This window comes from Mustela nigripes, chromosome 4, assembly GCF_022355385.1.
Source record: "Mustela nigripes isolate SB6536 chromosome 4, MUSNIG.SB6536, whole genome shotgun sequence".
NCBI classification, from domain to species: Eukaryota; Metazoa; Chordata; class Mammalia; order Carnivora; family Mustelidae; genus Mustela; species Mustela nigripes.
The window spans coordinates 43,515,384-43,533,543 of NC_081560.1; the positions used below are offsets into that span (position 1 = coordinate 43,515,384).

The window sequence follows — 18,160 nt, forward strand, 5'->3', positions numbered from 1 at the left end:
CTACAGTCTATTAATTATACAACATTGTATATAAAAATACAATGTACAAACCTTAAATAAAAAATACTTTATTGCTAAAAAGTGCTAAACATCATCGGAGCTTTCAGCAAGTTCTAACTTTTTGTTGGTGGGGGGTATTGCCTCAATGTTGATGGCTGCTGACTGATCAGGAGGGAGGTTGCTTAAGGTTTGGAGAGTTCTGACAATTTCTTAAAATAAGGCAACATCCTTTCAAAAAAGATTTCTCTGTAGCATGTGATGCTTCTTGATAGAATTTTACCCACAGGAGAACTTTCAAAATTGGAGTCAATCCTCTCAAACCCTCCCCTGCCTTATCAACTAAATTTGTACAATATTCTAAATCCTTTGTTATTTCAACAAACCTCACAGCATCTTCACCAGGAACAGATTCCATCTCAAGAAACCATTTTCTTTCCTCCTCAAAAAGAAGCAACTTCTTATCCTTTATAAGGGTCCCTTCATCATGACATGGCAGCAATTCGGTCAGACCTGCAAACTCCACTTCTAATTCCAGTTCTCTTGCTGTTTCCACCACATCTGCAGTTACACCCTCCACTGAAGTCTTGAATCTCTTCAATCACCTGTGAGGGCTGAAATCAACTTCTTCCAAACTGCTGCTCATCTTGGTATCTTGACCTCTTTCCATGAATCACAATGTTTCTGAAATAGTGAATTCCTTCCAGAAGGTTTTCAATTTACTTTTCCCAGATCCATCAGAGAAATCACTCTCTATTGCAGCTACAGCCTGAAGAAATGGATTTTTTTAATAATAAGACTTGAAAGTTGAAATGACTCCTTGATCGATGGCTGCAGAATGGATACTGTGTTAGCACAGACGAAAACAACATTAATCTCATTGTCTATCTCCATCAGAGCTCTTGGGTGACCAGGTGCACTGCCAATAAACAGTAATACTTTGAAAGGAATTATTTTTTTTCTGAGCAAAGTAGTTCTCAACAGTGGGTTTAAAATATTAAGTCATGTTGTAAACAGATGTCCTGTAATCCAGGCTTTGTGTTTAATGCATAAAGCACAGGCAAAGTAGATTTAGCATAATTTTTAAGGGTCCTAGGATTTTTGGAACAGTCAGTGAACACTGGTTACAACTTAATCATCAGATGCATTAGCCCTTAGCAAGAGAGCCAGCCAGTCCTAAGAAGCTTTGAAGCCAGGCATTGACTTCTCCTCCATAGCTATGAGAGTCCTGGATGGCATCTTCTTCCAAAACAAGGCTGTTACGTGTACACAGAAAATCTGTTGTTTCTTTTAGCCACCCTCATTAATTATCTTAACTAGATCTTCTGGAAAATTTGCTGCAGCTTCTACATCAGCTCTTGCTGTTTCCACTTTGTGGAGATGACTTCTTTCCTTAAACCTCATGGACCAACCACTGCTAAACCAAATTTTTCTTCTGTAGCTTCCATGCCTCTCTCAGCCTTCATACAATGGAAAAGGGTTAGAACTTGGCCCCATATTAAGCTTTGGCTTAAGGAATGTTGTAGCTGATTTGGTGCTCTACCCAGACCACTCAAATTTTCTCCATATCATCAATAAAGCTGTTTCACTTTCTTATCACTCATGTGTTCACTGAGTAGACATTTAATTTCCTTCAAGACCTGTTCCCTTGAGGCACCTGGGTGGCTCAATGGGTTAAAGCCTTGCCTTCAGCTCAGGTCATGATCCCAGGTCCTGGGATCGAGCCCTGCATCGGGCCCTCTGCTCCGCAGGGAGCCTGCTTCCTCTCCTCTCTCTCTCTCTGCCTCCCTCTCTGCCTACTTGTGATTTCTCTCTCTCTGTCAAATAAATAAAATCTTTAAAAAAAAAGAAAAAAAAAAAAAGACCTGTTCCCTTCTATTTGCAACTTGGCTATTTGCTGCAAGAGGCCTAGCTTTTGACCTATCTCTGCTTTTGTGAGACTGCCTTTCTTCTTAAGCTTGATCATTTCTAATTTTTGGTCTAAAGTGAGAGACACGTTGACTCTTTCTTTCACTTAAACCCTAAGAGGCCACTGTAGAGTTATTAATATGCCTAATTTCAATACTGTTGTGTCTCGTGAAATAGGTAGGCCTGAGAAGAGATATAGAGACAGAGGAATGGCCAGCGGAGCAGTCAGAACACACACAATATTTATCACTTAAGTTTGCCACCGTATATAGGGGTGGTTCATGATACCCCAAAACAATTACAATAGTAACATCAAAGATCAGTGATCATAGATTATAACAAATATAGCAATAATAAAAATTTTCAATTACCAAAATTTGACACAGAGACATGAAGTGAACAAATACTGTTGGAAAAATGGTACCAATAGACTTGCCTGACCCAGAGTTGCCACAAACTTTCAATTTGTAAAAAATGCAGTATCTCCAAGGCACAATAATTCAAAGCACAATAAAATGAGTTTGCCTGTACTAGAAAAGCACTATTTGAAATTGAAATAGGACAATATAATTTGCAATAACATCAAAATATATTAAATACTTAGCTATAAATCAGATAAAATATTTGTAAGATGTGTACACTGAAAACTACAAACTCTCACTGAGAAAAATGAAATAAGTCCTAAATAAATGAAGGTCTCTACTTTCACCTTAACAAATTAGGATAAATAGAGCAAATTGTACCCTATTCAATATTGTTAAGATGTTGTTTCTCTCTAAGTTGATCAACAGACTTAATGCAATCCAAATTCCAATCAAACTCTCAGAAGGTGTTATTTTAAATTGACAAACTAATTATAAGATTCATATGAAAATGCAAGGGATCTAGAATATCCAAGACAACACTGAGACTAGAGGGATGAAGCTGGGGAAATTATACTCCCTGACTTCTGGACATACATATTTATAGTAATTAGGACACTATACTATTGGTATATAGCAATACTGGAGGGCAAAGACAAACAGATCAATGGAATAAACTGAAGAGAACAGAAATATATACAGTTTTTCAGATGGTTTATATAGTCCTATGATACATAGTCAGATGATTTTCAACAAAGTTGCAAAGGTGATCCAGTGTAAAAGGCTAGTTTTTTCAAAAGTAGTGTTGCACATTAGATGCCCATATGTAAAAATAAGAATTTTATCCTTATCTCACACCATAAATACCAAAATATGAAAAAAAAAATACCTACATGTAAATTTAGAAAACTCCTAGACAAGAACATAGGATAAAAGCTTTGTACACTTAAGGCAAAGATTCTTTAGATATAATGTTAAAATCATGATTTCTAAAAGAAAAAAATTGATGGGCTTTATCAAAATTAAAAACTTCGGCTCTTCCAAAGACACTGTTACAAAAATGAAAAGAAGTGCCACAGACTTGGAGAAAATATGTGTAATTCATATAATCTGATAAATGACTAAGAAGGCAGACAAAAAAGAGTACATGCTGAATAATTCCATTTCATAAAATTCCAGAAAATGCAAACTAATCTATAGTGACATAAAACCAACCCAGTGGTTGCCTGGGAATGGGGTAAAATGGGTTATAAAGGGACACAAGCAAATTTTTTAGGATAGTGAATATTTTCAGCATTGTACTTGTGGAGATGGTTTCACAGGTATATACAAATATCCAAACTGATCAAACTGTATACTTTAAACATCTGAATATAAGTTATATTCCAATATTCTTTAAAATATTTTATTTATCTATTTGAGAAAGAGACAGAGAGGGAACACATGCTATTGGGGTAGGGATAGGTGGGGGGCAGGAAGGAGCAGAGGGGGAAGGAAATGAAAGGGGAAAGAACCTCAAGCTGACTCCTCATTGAGCATGGAGCCCAAGATGGGGCTCCATATCAGAACCCTGAGATCATGACCTGAGTCGAAACCAAGAGTCAGTCACTTAACCAACCAAGCCACCCAGGTGTCCACCAATACATTTACCTTTTTTAAAGCAAAAAATATACACTAGAGCTGTGTTTGAGAACTAAAGAATATATTAAAATGTGCCAGAAGAAAATATAACTAAATATCTTATAATCTTAATAGAGGCCATTCTAAGCACAACATGAAATTTGAAACTAGAAAGAAAGCAATTAATAAAATTAAATTTTACTACATAAAAATGTAACCCTTATGTATTAAAAAATAATACAAGTAGTTAATGAAAATCACAAAATGCCTATGCTAACAATTTAGAAATGCAAATTTTAAAAAGGGATGTCATATTTCATCTTTGTCAAAAAATTTCCAAAATCCAGCTGCTGCCCTTGTAATGAACCCCGATGCTGGGCACATCACCTGATACAATTAATCTGGAGGGAAGGTTGGCATTTAAATAAAGTTTCAAATGTGCATACTCTTTAACTCACTCATTTATCTTCAAGGAATTTCTCTAAAGAGAAACAGAAGAACCAAATAAATAAATAAATACAAATAAATAAAAAATTAAAAAATAACTACATACCCAGAACCTTCAAACAAGGGGATGTTATGTAATCATTAAAAGATAAATTTACTGACAAGAAAAATAGCCATATATTTTAGTAGCATAAAAGACTGTTATACTGGCATGCTATTTGTTATTCCATTTAAGTAAAATTTTGTGTAAAGGTACTGGTATCATGGCATACTCTGAAGGTCAGCTAATTTAACATCTATTCCCCCTTTCCCTTAGTCCATCTGTATTATTTCTCAGCCTCCTTTACAGCAGAGGAAGCTACACAGACACTATTATGGCTACTGAGACCTAAGTAGATATTTCCAAAGAATATTATAGAAACAGCCAAACTATCACCTTTGCAGATGATATGATACTCTATGGGGAAAACCCAAAGACTCCACTCCAAATCTACTAGAACTTGTACAGGAATTCAGTAAAGTGTCAGGATATAAAATCAATGTACAGAAATCAGTTGCATTTCTTTACACCAACAACAAGACAGAAAAAAGAGAAATTAAGGAGTCCATCCCATTTACAACTGCACCCCAAACCACAAGATACCAAAGAATAAACCTAACCAACAAGGCAAAGAATCTATACTCAGAAAACTATAAAGTCCTCATGAAAGAAATTGAGGAAGACACAAAGAAATGGAAAAATGTTCCATGCTCATGGATTGGAAGAACAAATATTGTGAAAATGTCTATGCTACCTAAAGCATATCTACACATTTAATGCAATCCCTATCAAAATCCCATCCATTTTTTTCAAAGAAATAGAACAAATAATCCTAAAATTTATATGGAATCAGAAAAGACCTCGAATAGCTAAAGAAATATTAGAAAAGAAAGCCAAAGTTGGTGGCCTCACAATTCTGGACTTCAACCTCTATTACAAAGCTGTCATCATCAAAACAGTATGGTACCGGCACAAAAACAGACACAGAGATCAATGGAACAGAATAGAGAGCACAGAAATAGACCCTCAACTCTGTGGTCAACTAATCTTCAACAAAGCAGGAAGGAATGCCCAATGGAAAAAAGACAGCCTCTTCAACAAATGGTGCTGGGAAAATTGGATAGCCACATGCAGAAAAATGAAACTGGACCATTTCCTTACACCACACATGAAACTAGACTCAAAATGGATGAAGGACCTCAATGTGAGAAAAGAATCCATCAAAATCCTTGAGGAGAACACAGGTAGCAAGCTCTTTGACCTCAGCTGCAGCAACTTCTTCCTAGGAACATCGCCAAAGGCAAGGGAAGCAACGGCAAAAATGAACTATTGGGACTTCATCAAGATCAAAAGCTTTTGCACAGCAAAGGAAACAGTCAACAAAACCAAAAGACAACTGACAGAATGGGAGAAAATAATTGCAAATGACATATCAGACAAAGGGCTAGTATCCAAAAATCTATAAAAGGCTCAGCAAACTCAACACCCAAAGAACAAATAATCCAATCAAGAAATGGGCAGAGGACAGGAACAGACATTTCTGCAAAGAAGACATCCAGATGGCCAACAGACACATGAGAAAATGCTCCATTCCACATCACTCGGCATGAGGGAAATACAAATCAAAACCACAATGAGATATCACCTCACACCAGTCAGAATGGCTAAAATTAACAAGTCAGGAAATGACAGATGCTGGCCAAGATGCGGAGAAAGGGGAACCCTCCTACACTGTTGGTGGGAATGCAAGCTGGTGCAACCACTCTGGAAAACAGCGTGGAGTTTCCTCAAAAAGCTGAAAATAGAGCTACCCTATGACACAGCAATTGCAAAGATACAAACGTGATGCTCTGAAGGGGCACATTCACCCGAATGTTTATAGCAGCAATGTCCACAATGCCCAATGCCCAATGGATTGTTTCCAAATGGATAGTTTCCAATGGATAGTTTCCAAACTATGAAAAGAACCTAGATGTCCACCAACAGATGAATGGATAAAGAAGATGTGGTATATATATACAATGGAATACTATGCTGCCATCAAATGAAATGAAATCTTGTCATTTGCGACAACGTGGATGGAACTAGAGGATATTATGTTAAGCAAAATAAGTCAATCGGAGAAAGACAACTATCATATGATCTCCCTGATATGAGGAAGTGGAGATGCAATGGGGGCGGGGCTTGGGGGCTAGGAAAAGAATAAATGAAACAAGATGGGATCGGGAGGGAGACAAACCATAAAAGACTCAATCTCACAAAACAGGCTGAGGGTTGCTGGGGAGAGGGGGTCGGGAAAGGGTGGTGGGGTTATGGACATTGGGGAGGGTATGTGATATGCTGAGTGCTGTGAAATATGTAAACCTGGCGATTCACAGACTTGTACCCTTGGGGCTCATAATACATTATATGTTTATAAAAAAATTTTTTTAATTCTTAAAAAGAATATTATAGAAACATGCCTTTCTGATAAAAATTATAGTGATTGTTATACCTCTTGCCTTGCAGTCAGGAATCATGACTGAATTTGAAGCAGTTTATTGTAATGTGCCAACCAACATACTAGAGAAGGCACAGTGTAAAGAAAGATAAAAGCTGGGTCTTGGTAACATTCATAAACCACTATACCAGCTTATATTGCCACTTCTGGGCCTCACTTTTGGGGGAGGCTGAGTAATATTTTATATATATAAATATATATATATATATATACATACACACACATATGTATACACACACATACACACATACACGATATATATATAGTATAAATGTTACTTAGTGCTTAAGTAACATTCAGCAAAAGCACCCCAGATGGTTATTTATTACATACATAAGTAAATATAAAGCCATTAAGCATATTAAAGCTTTCTATAATTACAATATTTTCTAAAGGCAAGAATTTGGGGTACTAGATACCTCCATTCAAATACTGTTGACAGGGTTACCTGATAGGGCTATTCTTATCCTTTGTCTGACTCTTTAATTCCACTTTAATTTTTTTTTTAAGATTTTATTTATTTATTTGACAGAGAGAGACACAGTGAGAGAGAGAACACAAGCAGAGGGAGTGGGAGAGGGAAAAGCAAACTCCCCGCAGAACAGGGAGCTCAATGCAGGGCCAGATCCCAGGACCCTGGGATAATGACCTGAGCTGAATGCAGACGCTTAACAACTGACCCACCCAGGTGCCCCTATAATTCTACTTTTAGATATTGATCAAAGAATTAATAATAAATTTGGAAGAGTATTGCTACAATATATTTACAATATTGATAAACTGAAAACAACATGTATGTCAGAAACATAATGCTGGACAAATGATTTTATAGTATGGGTTTATGACAGAATATTATGCAATTCTTAAAATCAAGTAATAAAAATATCTAATTATATAGAAAAATACTTCACAGCATTATGCAAAGTAGAATCCTTGAGGGGTAATGAAAAATAGTTTTGTAAAGATTAGGCAAGCGTCATGAAACATGAGTAGATATTGCTGGATGGTGGAATTACCAGTAATTTCTGTTTTCCTCCTTTGGCTGTCCATTTCTAAATTTCACATTTCTTTTGTAATAAGAAATATTAAAGTTATTTTAATATACCTATATTTGTTCAAAGAACCAAAATTTTAAAAAAATAGGGAAAGATGCACAATAAAGCTAGTTTTTTTCTTCTCTATGAAGCTCATTAATTTGTTTATTTCAGCTAAAAAACAGATTCACAAGAGCAACTTTATCTGACACCAACAAAGAAAGTTTTATACATACCAAGAGTGGAAAGCACTCTCTAAAAGGAAAAAGTGAAAAAGTAACAAGAGTACTTATTTTAAATAATTACTGGATTTCATCATGCCTCCAATATGAATGCACATCCCAAAACTCCAAAAGAGAACATGCTGAATCATATACACTAGATCTGGGGGAAAATTTTTTTAGTTTGTCATTGAGTCCCATTCTAGAGTGATTAAAAAGCAAATATATACCAATAAGCCTAAAATAACCTGCAACATAAAAACAACTAAGCCCAAAATCAGGAGGAAAATGAAGAGTTATCTGAGCTTTCCTTAGTTCTTCTTATGTAATCCATAACTTACAAAGACTACCTCTCAGGCCAAAAGCATCTATTCAATTTCTGTTGTTTTTTTCCACCTATAGTGACCATCCACTCGAAGCCATAGTCTTAGACATTTTTCAAAGGCACCAATAAATTCAGTGTGCAGCATGCAACTTCCAACTCTATTCCCAGGACAGTAGAGAAGACCCAAGGAACTAATACATTTGTAAAAGATGTAAGGATAATGACTCTTTCCACCTTTTTTATAAGAAAATTGAGAAGAAAGAGAAGGGAAGGGAAAAGGAAAAAGAAACCAAACAGTATAAAACTATTTGCTAACAAAGTGTGTGGGTGTCTGTCAGTCTGTATCTGTTTGTATGTGCAAATTCAGTTACAACTATAGAATAATTATAATAAAGAGTATTTAATTTTAGAGATTTTTCATTGAGTTAGATATAAATAATCTTTTTAAATATTTCAAATCAATGAAAAATAAATTGTAAGTACTTTAAGTAGTAACACAAAAGTTGACTTACCATAAATTTCTAAACCTTGTGGAAAATACTCTTTGTATTCTAAATCCTACCCACTAATGCCATATTATAGTCAACAGTACCAATTTTTTTAATAAGGGATTTGAAAAGGTTAATTTAATTCCCAGATCTTTTTTTAATTCTATCCCATCACCAGGAAACTTAATAGATGCTACACCTTAGAAAACCTGGTTACTAAAGATGTTTTATCCAATCAACACCTCTCTCTTTTCTAAGCTACTCAAAAAGAAAAAACTGACACCTGAGAAAGTCACACCTTCACAAATTACCCCAAATTCACTGTGATATTCAAGCCTTATATATGAAGCCCCTTTCAAAGGATCAGAGCCAGAGAATTGAACAATCACCCCATCCAGCTGCTGGAGAAAGCAAAACCACAAAGAGCATCTACTTATGAGATTACTTTTTAGGGACACAGAATATACTTTAAAAAGGTACATAGACAAAAACTTACAATAAAGATGAAAAACAAATATCTACATTCCACGCCAAAAAATTCTACAGTCTAAAAAGAAACATTTGATGTTTTCACTTCTGAATACTGAAGCAAAATAATGATTATAATAATTTTAATCAAACTTAAAAGGTATACCTTATTACCTTGTTGATATACGCTATTTGCCTTTGAACAATGCAAACAAGAGAGAAAATTCTTTGAAGCATTTCTATATTCTGACTTAACAATTATCTGATAATTACCCTATCATTACCTGCTGATGAAGGATTCCATTCTGAATTCTTAACATTTCTGATATTACAGGCATGTTACTTCAAAAGTCCTACCTGGAAAGAGACTGAGAAGACTAACTGGAGATTTGTTGGTATCAATAGTTAGTTTGTGGCTTGCAGTTTTTGAAGGCTGACCTGGTAGACAGATTAATTTCAGGGGAAGTCTAAATTTACATTGGATAACCCGAGGAATGCCTGAAATAAAAAGAGAGAAATGCAGATTCATAGACCTGACAGAAAATTTGACCAAAAAAATCTGAACTATATTAATAGTTTGAATAACAATATATCTTATTTTAAAATTTTGCTCCATTTCATTTAGCATAACTGAAAAAGCTATAAAGTATTATCATAATACATATTTTTATATTATTGTCAAAAAGCTCAAGACAAAAATAAAATCCTAAAAAAGAGTGTAGGCATCAGGTATGCCTTTAATATCATAGCATACTTTAAAATCATCACAGTTGAACATTATACAAAACAGTATATTTACTCAGACAGGCAGACAAATGGTAAGAGACTCTTAATCATAGGAAAGAGACTGAGGGTTGCTGGAGGGAAAGGGGCTAGGAATGGGGTGGTTATATAATGAGCAGTGGGTCCTACATAAGACTGATGAATCACTGAACTCTACCTCTGAAACTAATAATACAGTATATGCTAATTAATTGAATTCAAATTTAAAAATTTTAAAGAATGTTTTTTAAAAAAGTATATTTAATTTTATATTCAATTACTGAACCTTCTTTAAACTAAGACCTTCAAAGCTATAGCCCTAATCCAAGGCTATCAGCTAAAATGAGCAAATATATATATATATATATATATATATATGTATATATACATATATATATATATATGAAATCTGTATCAGGAAGATACTATATGACTTTATCTAATATTTTTTCTACCACCAAAAATTTAAATCTTTAGCTATTTTTACTTATTAAAGATTTAAATTACAATTAAAAATCCACAATAAATTATAAGCATGAAGGAAGAAGTTGCTCTACTATAGTTCCACTGAAGTTCATGTTATTTTACACAATAATATTAAGAATATTACTTTCATATGAATTAAATTTTTCTCCATCCATTTAACTTTACATATCACAGTTAAGTGACATTTCAAAAGTATTACATGGTCATTCAACTGAATTTTTCAGTACCTTTATAGGCATATTGAAATATGTAATTAAATAAATAACAATGAAGAGTTTTATGTCAAAATTTAAAGTTTTTAAGATGGTCCCTTTCAATATTTTTACAGAGAATGAAATTGAAACCAAAGCAAGTTAGGTTCTCTACTTAAAATCTAGCAAAGCAATTCTACAACTTCAGTATTCTCTCCTTATATTCTAGGATTCCACCTTTGATTGGATAAGATAAAAGGTAATATACTGAAACCTCTATCTTAGTATACTGCTGTAGAGAAATGAAAAACTTAAAATTCGTCCTACTCTACTTGATGTATCCACACATTAATTCCTTTATCTCTTTAAAATGGAGTCAGTGAGCAGCTTAAAAATAGCAAAAGCAGAAGCAGTTAAAGCTTGGGGACATGATCCCAAAGCAGGATCCCCAGAATTAGCGACATATTCTGTTAATGCCAGTTGGAGTTGTGAGCTTGCTTGACATCCAAGCTGGGAGTATACTTTCCAGCACTACTTATTCACGAGGATTGTGAGAGATCATCAACAATGGCAAGCATACTGATATATGAGGTCAATTAAATACTTTTTCAGAGCATGTGGAGCATATTTGTGATTCTCTTCAACATAATCTATTATCCATTCAATTTTACATAGCTCATTTTTTTGCTCATAACCAACAGATGTTAAATTCACTTCTCCTGGAATCCTAGATGCAAATTATAACTGATGTCTCTTCAGAAAAGCTCCCAAGGCATTATTTCCTGACATTCTGTGAGGTTTTAGAGGCATGTGTATTTGTACTTTATAATGATGAAATGTTTTGACTCAAAATATTATGGTAACATGATCTAAGCTACTGCTCAAACCACAACTATCAGTATCACCATAAAAAATATTACAAAACATTATTTTTCCCAATTTCATATATTCCATATATCCCCAAATTATAGAAATAAACCTACTAATATGTTTCCTCTATAATATATAAATTACAGCCTTGATTAATAGATGCAGTCTGGAAAGAACAAGGACACTAAAACCTATTTCCATTTCCTTTGAATGTAGTAATGGAAAAAAATCCTTCATCTTTTGACAATTCTGTATATGTATGAAGAGAAGCTACTTTTCTATATATTTCACCCAAAAGCTGAGTTAAGTGTTCAAACAAATTTCGACTATAAATGTTCTTCTAAAACTATACTGCTAAAACTGTGGTTCTACTTCACTTGGATCAGATAGGTAGTACTTGAATTGGTGGTAAAAAAAATTAATCACAACGAATAACACTGGCCTTACATTACTGATTCTATATATTTGAAGATTATTACCCTAAATCTCCAAGAACCTAGAGCTAAAGAAACTGGTTGTATATATATATATGTTTTCAGGAATTGAAACAAATGGCTTGCAAGCACTAATGAACCCAAGAAGGGAAATACATTATAACTCAATTCACAACTCGGGTCAGTTAATGACAATATCATACACTAGGGCAATGGTCTACAATTGCTAAGATTTGTAGAAACCCTCCAGAATTTCTTTTCTACCCAAGAATTGTAAACCTGTTTCATAGGACATTTGGAAAACATTATTTTGAAAAATGATGATACTCCTACTTAATAAAATGATTATGGCTATTCTTTAAATGCTGGCAGCTTGAAAAGTTTTACCTTGCGGGGGGGTGGGGGGGTGGATATGAAATCTTTTAGAAACCAGTTTAAGGAAATCACCTTTAAAAAGAAAAATTGCAATGCCTGTATTTAACACTACTTCCCCTTAAATTTAAACCCCAGTCTTTTAAAATATAATCTCCAGTATTCAGACATGGGGTTTTTATCAGAGGCATATTTCTATTGAGCTTCAATTTTTTTAAAAAACCTTAAATGTAAGTTTGGCTACCAACTTACTCTTCAGGCTGTGAATGCATCTAAGAACCTGAAGCCAGACGTATAGAGATATGTTTGAATGCATGCATGTATGTACCTATAATAAGGAAGGAAAGAATTACATGTATTTAAAGACTTTACAAATTTGCTATTAGAATAGCTTTCAATTTAGCTGAAAGTCTAATTGGTTGTAACTTTGCCTACCATCAGTGATATTTTCTCTATGTAGTTGGCAAAACAGTCCCTGTATCTGGCTTATTCAAATAACTCTGAGTGTTATGCTAAGAAAAAAAAATGGTCATTTATAATACTCAAATATTGGCCTACTTGTTCATCAGACTGACTTTGTTCTACAGTTTTTTACCAAATATAATCACCTTTCCTTCAGACACTTCCCTTTCTAGAGGAAATAGATGGTCGCAACTACTCTGGTGCAATTAATCACAAAATTATTTAACACTTAGAGAGAAAATTCACATCAAAACCACTCTTGACAGAACAATTTCTTCAGGAAAAGAATTCTAATTATACCTGGCACACCCAAGAGCCCAGTATCACTGTCAAGAGAGAAGCCAAAATGTGCTTTGGGGGATGGGGGGGGGAGAACATATATACCAAAGTAGAATAACTATATATATTACACATCTATATAATGCCTTCAGGACTCTTTCCAGGGGCCTGCTAGAGTCATTTCATTTTGAAAACAAGGAACCCCAAAGCAGTAGCAATGTCTGGGAGCCAGAACTTCCTTGATCCCTTCCTGTTATGTCTGGCTACATACTGTGCCCCATCTGCAGTCATGTTTTACACTGCCCATGTCATGTAACTTTAATGCAGACATAATGGAGACTAACTCTTATGGGACAACATAAAACCTCCTTTGCTTCTCTTTTTCCACATGTAAAAGCAGAACTGCTTATCTGCAAAGAGCCTGAACAGATCAGGCCAATAAAATGGACCAGTCTTTGAAATTTGAAGCCTTGTGTCTAAGTTAAGATCTAAGTAGCAACATATTATTTAATTCTGCCAAGTAGGTGAAGCTGAATATTGCAATCCTACTCCCTAAAGCTTAATTGTAATTTTAAAATATATCATAAGAGATTATTAACTTTGTATTGAAATACTAAAATTTCCATGTATTGGGATATTTTTCTCATGGTTTGGGCTGAATTTATAGTAAGAGAGAATAAATTCCTTCCCATAATAACCTTTACTAATTTTTTAAAGACAAAATAAATCACTTAAATAATATGGTATTTTACAAAAGTTAGTATAAAATCTTACCAGCTAAATTCAATCTTGCCAAGTAAAATGTAAATATTCATTATTAATAATTAGTTATTTTTAATAACCCAAATCCTAATTTGACAAGTATACTTCATGTTATTAAGCTAAACACTTATCCTATAAAATTTTTCTCATATAAATATATTTTCACCTCCCAGACACAATGCAACTCAGGTTGTTGGCATTACCAAAACTGTATGAGTATATTACGGCCATCATTTTTTAAGTATTTATTATTAATATTATCTAATATTTATCTTAAAATATAATAAACTGAAACCACCACATTAAGTCTGTGTCTAGAAAGAAAAATAAAGTAGGATAACTAAGTGCCTGTCATTTACCCTGACATCACACAATTTAAAGACAAGTACTTGAACCCTGCTCCCGAAGAGCCCAAAATCTACTAGGAAAGCCTAAGGAACAAAGGTAATGAAATTCATATTATAATAGGTACTGCAGTAGATTCATAAATAAAGGTTTCTTTAAAGATATTAAAGATAAACCGGTAATAATCAACCGGTAATAATAATCAACATATAATTATCAACAATAAGAAAGATAAACCCAGGTAATTTCAAGGGGTCATAACCTTGATGACATTGTCCCACAAGTTCTAAACAAGATAAGAAATAGGCACACAGAATAAGTGCTCATGGTACTCTGATCAGAGAGAACAGTGGATCTATTTGGACATACAGAAAACAGACAACAGATACAGAGAAAACAGACAATTTGTATATCTCAAAAGATATGTGCATCAGTACAGGTAGTATATAATGTTTGTGCTGATATTAATGACACTAACATTGATCACTTGGTTATGGTAGTGCTACCAAATCACTCTTTTTTTTAAGATTTTATTTATTTATTTGACAGACAAGAGATCACAAGTAGGCAGAGAGGCAGGCAGAGAGACAGAGGGGAAGCACATTCCCCACTGAGCAGAGGGCCCATTGTGGGACTCCATCTCAGGACCGTAGGATCATGACCCAAGCTGAAGGCAGAGGCTTTAACCCACTAAGCCACCCAAGTGCCCCCCAAATCACTCTTGTAGAGACACTGTTTTCTCCTTATAATTAAAAAGTAATCCATTAGGTAATGTTTTGAATATTCTATTACTTCAATAAGTTTAGTGTCCATTGATGAATCTTAACTGAACTATTACACAGGTTTTGCAAAACAATGATTCTCTAATTCTAGCACCCATTCTCCATTTATTAGTTGACCTCCTTTTGTAGAGTTTTCCCTCTATACATGCCTTTATTTCATCACTGTACTCATAGATTCTATTTGTCTTCAATATATTATAATAATTACATTACGATTTTGATGCTCTAAGTGTCCCATATGAATCATTGTGATATACTGTGATCATTTCTTGACTAATTCTTTGCTTTCTGACTCAACAATATAGGACAGGCTCTCTTACTTTCCCTTCTCCAGACCTGGACAGCCCTTTCTCGAAGAACCCTGATCCCTTTGTCTAGATATGGTACTCAGATGCGAAAATCTGTGCATTAGAGGTGCTAACAACTATTGAGCCGAGGCTTGAATAAGTCTCTGCCCCATCTCCATAGCCTCTACTCCACTCTACTGCAATAACCTCCAACTGAGCTTCTGACAGGCAATTTGGCTGTCTTTCAAAACCAGTTCTTCACACTGCAGTCAGAGTGATCTTTCCACAATACATTTCTATTCCTCTCCTTTCCAGGGCAAAAGCATGTGTGTGCATGTTCATATCCATGCACTTTTTGACATACTTAAAACCATTTAGTGGCTGCCCTTTGGTCATAGAACAAACATCAAAATCACTAGCATAATCAAAAAGACCCCATAATCAAAAGACTTAAAAAGTGCCTATTCTTTCTCTATACCCTAGTTACATTTTGACTGCTTTACTCCAGCCTTCAATTTAAAAAAAGATAGCAAGAAAGAAAAAGAAAACAAACAATTAGAATTCAGTGACAAACACCATTTTTTTCCTTATTCTTTATTTAAGTAAAATAAGATGGCAGGCCATATGAGTAAATCACCCAAACTTAGAGATATAAGTGGTCAATGACACTTCTGATTTTTTTTTCCAAAACAGTCATGGAGCTTCATTCTTTTTCATGACTCTAAAACAACTAATAATGAATGGCAAGTCTCTATGAGAGGAAACATTTATTATGATCCTCTCCATAGCCACATGAAGGCACTGAATCATCCTAAAGAAGTGTCTGTGGTTAAAACAGCAGTCTGTAAAAATAGTTCATTCATGGTATAATACTAGTTCAATTCACAGACCAAATTTCCAATTCTGAGATTCATTTTGTCCTAAATCATCATTTCACTTACCATCAGGATTTCGATCTATCCATCAGAGGTAATGCAAAAAAGGATAGGAGAGAAAGAATGCAACAAATTATTTGTGGTAAAATTACAATACATATTTAATATACACCTGTTTAAAAATATAAACTAAAATTTTCAAGAGTCTCTCAGATGATTTTAATGGCCCCCAACAAAAATAAGTCAATTCACAACTAAAAGGAGTATAACATGAATAAGTAAAATCTAACAATATATTTGCCATTCATTCTCAGAAGTCCATGACAGTGTGTTATTCCAGTGTAAATATGGCAATAAATAAATAAATAAATAAAAAGAGGTAAGGTATATAATCTAGACCAAGAGCAGACCAGACTCAATATAAATGACATCAAGAGGATTAAATGAATTGTTGGGGAAAAAATTTGAGTGCAAGGCCAAATACACAGTATTTTCAGTTACTCTCATTTATATTATAATGTATTTTTGACATTTTGTCAAAAATAATGTCTTTTTGGCTTGTCTTGGTATTCCTTTACTTTTATAGATATTTTTTACATTTTAATTTCTAATTGACTTTTGACTAATTAACGTTATGCTCTTTGGTTTAGCAATAATTTATAATCTTTTAAGTTCTGTCTTTAGAAAAGCATAATAGTTAAAAATGGCATGTGTAACCATAAGATAACAGACTGATTTTACAACTTCATAATGTATTTTTAAAACATTTTGCCCAATTGCTACATAATCCATTTCTCTATGTTAAATTCATATTCAACCAGCATTACCCCTTTCCCTGAAAACAAGTGAAATACTTAGTTGAATTAAAGCATCAACACCTACCACACATATTTGAAATGTAACAAGGATAAAATGTATAAAATTCCCTTTGATTATGGAGACACTCAATGATAAATGATCTAGATATTTTAGTTAAATATTTCTTTTTTATCTCACAACTCAAAATTAAAATAACATTAAAACTACCAATGTTCTTTTCAGAAATATCCAATTAAAAATGTCTATCACTCCTTGATGCCTTATGAAAATTTTGTATTTCTTTCTGAAGCCAGCTTTCTCAAAGTCATTTAAACATAAAATATTTACATTACCACAAATTTTAATAATTTAATTGAATAATTTTATAAGTATTATAAATTTTAAAAAATTTAAGAATTTTAATAATCTAAATAAAATCTAAATAAATTATCAAAATGGTCAATTCTGGCTAATAATGAATTTTTAACAACCTAATGCAAAATAATGTACAAAGCAGAAGAAATAGATTTTGAAAATATGTATTAAAGTTGTAAAATCATCTCAGAGTATAGAGTTGCCAATGCATAAGCCAGAAAATTTACTTAGACAAAATTAAAACTATAATTATTAAAAAACATTGTTAAAACATTAAAAAGATTATCCACCATGACCAGGTGGGATTCATCCCTGGGTTACATGGATGGTTCAACATTCGCAAATCAATCAATGTGATAGAACAAATCAATAAGAAAAGAGAGAAGAACCACAGGGTCCTCTCAATTGATGCAGAAAAAGCATTTGACAAAATACAGCATTGTTCCTGATTAAAATGCTTCAAAGTATAGGGATAGCGGGAACATTCCTCAACTTCATAAAATCTATCTATGAAAAACCCACAGCAAATATCATCCTCAATGGGAAAAAGCTGACAGCCTTCCCGTTGAGATCAGGAACACGATAAGGATGCCCACTCTCACCACTCTTGTTCAACATAGTACTAGAAGTCCTAGCAACAGCAATCAGACAACAAAGAGAAATAAAAGGT

General features: G+C 33.8%; 1 protein-coding gene across 1 annotated transcript in view; it reads right to left on the reverse strand.

Moving 5' to 3' along the window:
• BBS9 (Bardet-Biedl syndrome 9) overlaps window positions 1-18,160 on the reverse strand; it is a 446,650-nt gene that overhangs the window by 236,552 nt on the left and 191,938 nt on the right. Inside the window, exons 14-15 of the mRNA XM_059397515.1 lie at window positions 16,384-16,398; window positions 9,768-9,908 (exon numbers count right to left, since the gene is read on the reverse strand). Coding sequence (XP_059253498.1) covers window positions 9,768-9,908; window positions 16,384-16,398 — 156 coding nt within the window. The remainder of the gene's footprint in view (window positions 1-9,767; window positions 9,909-16,383; window positions 16,399-18,160) is intronic.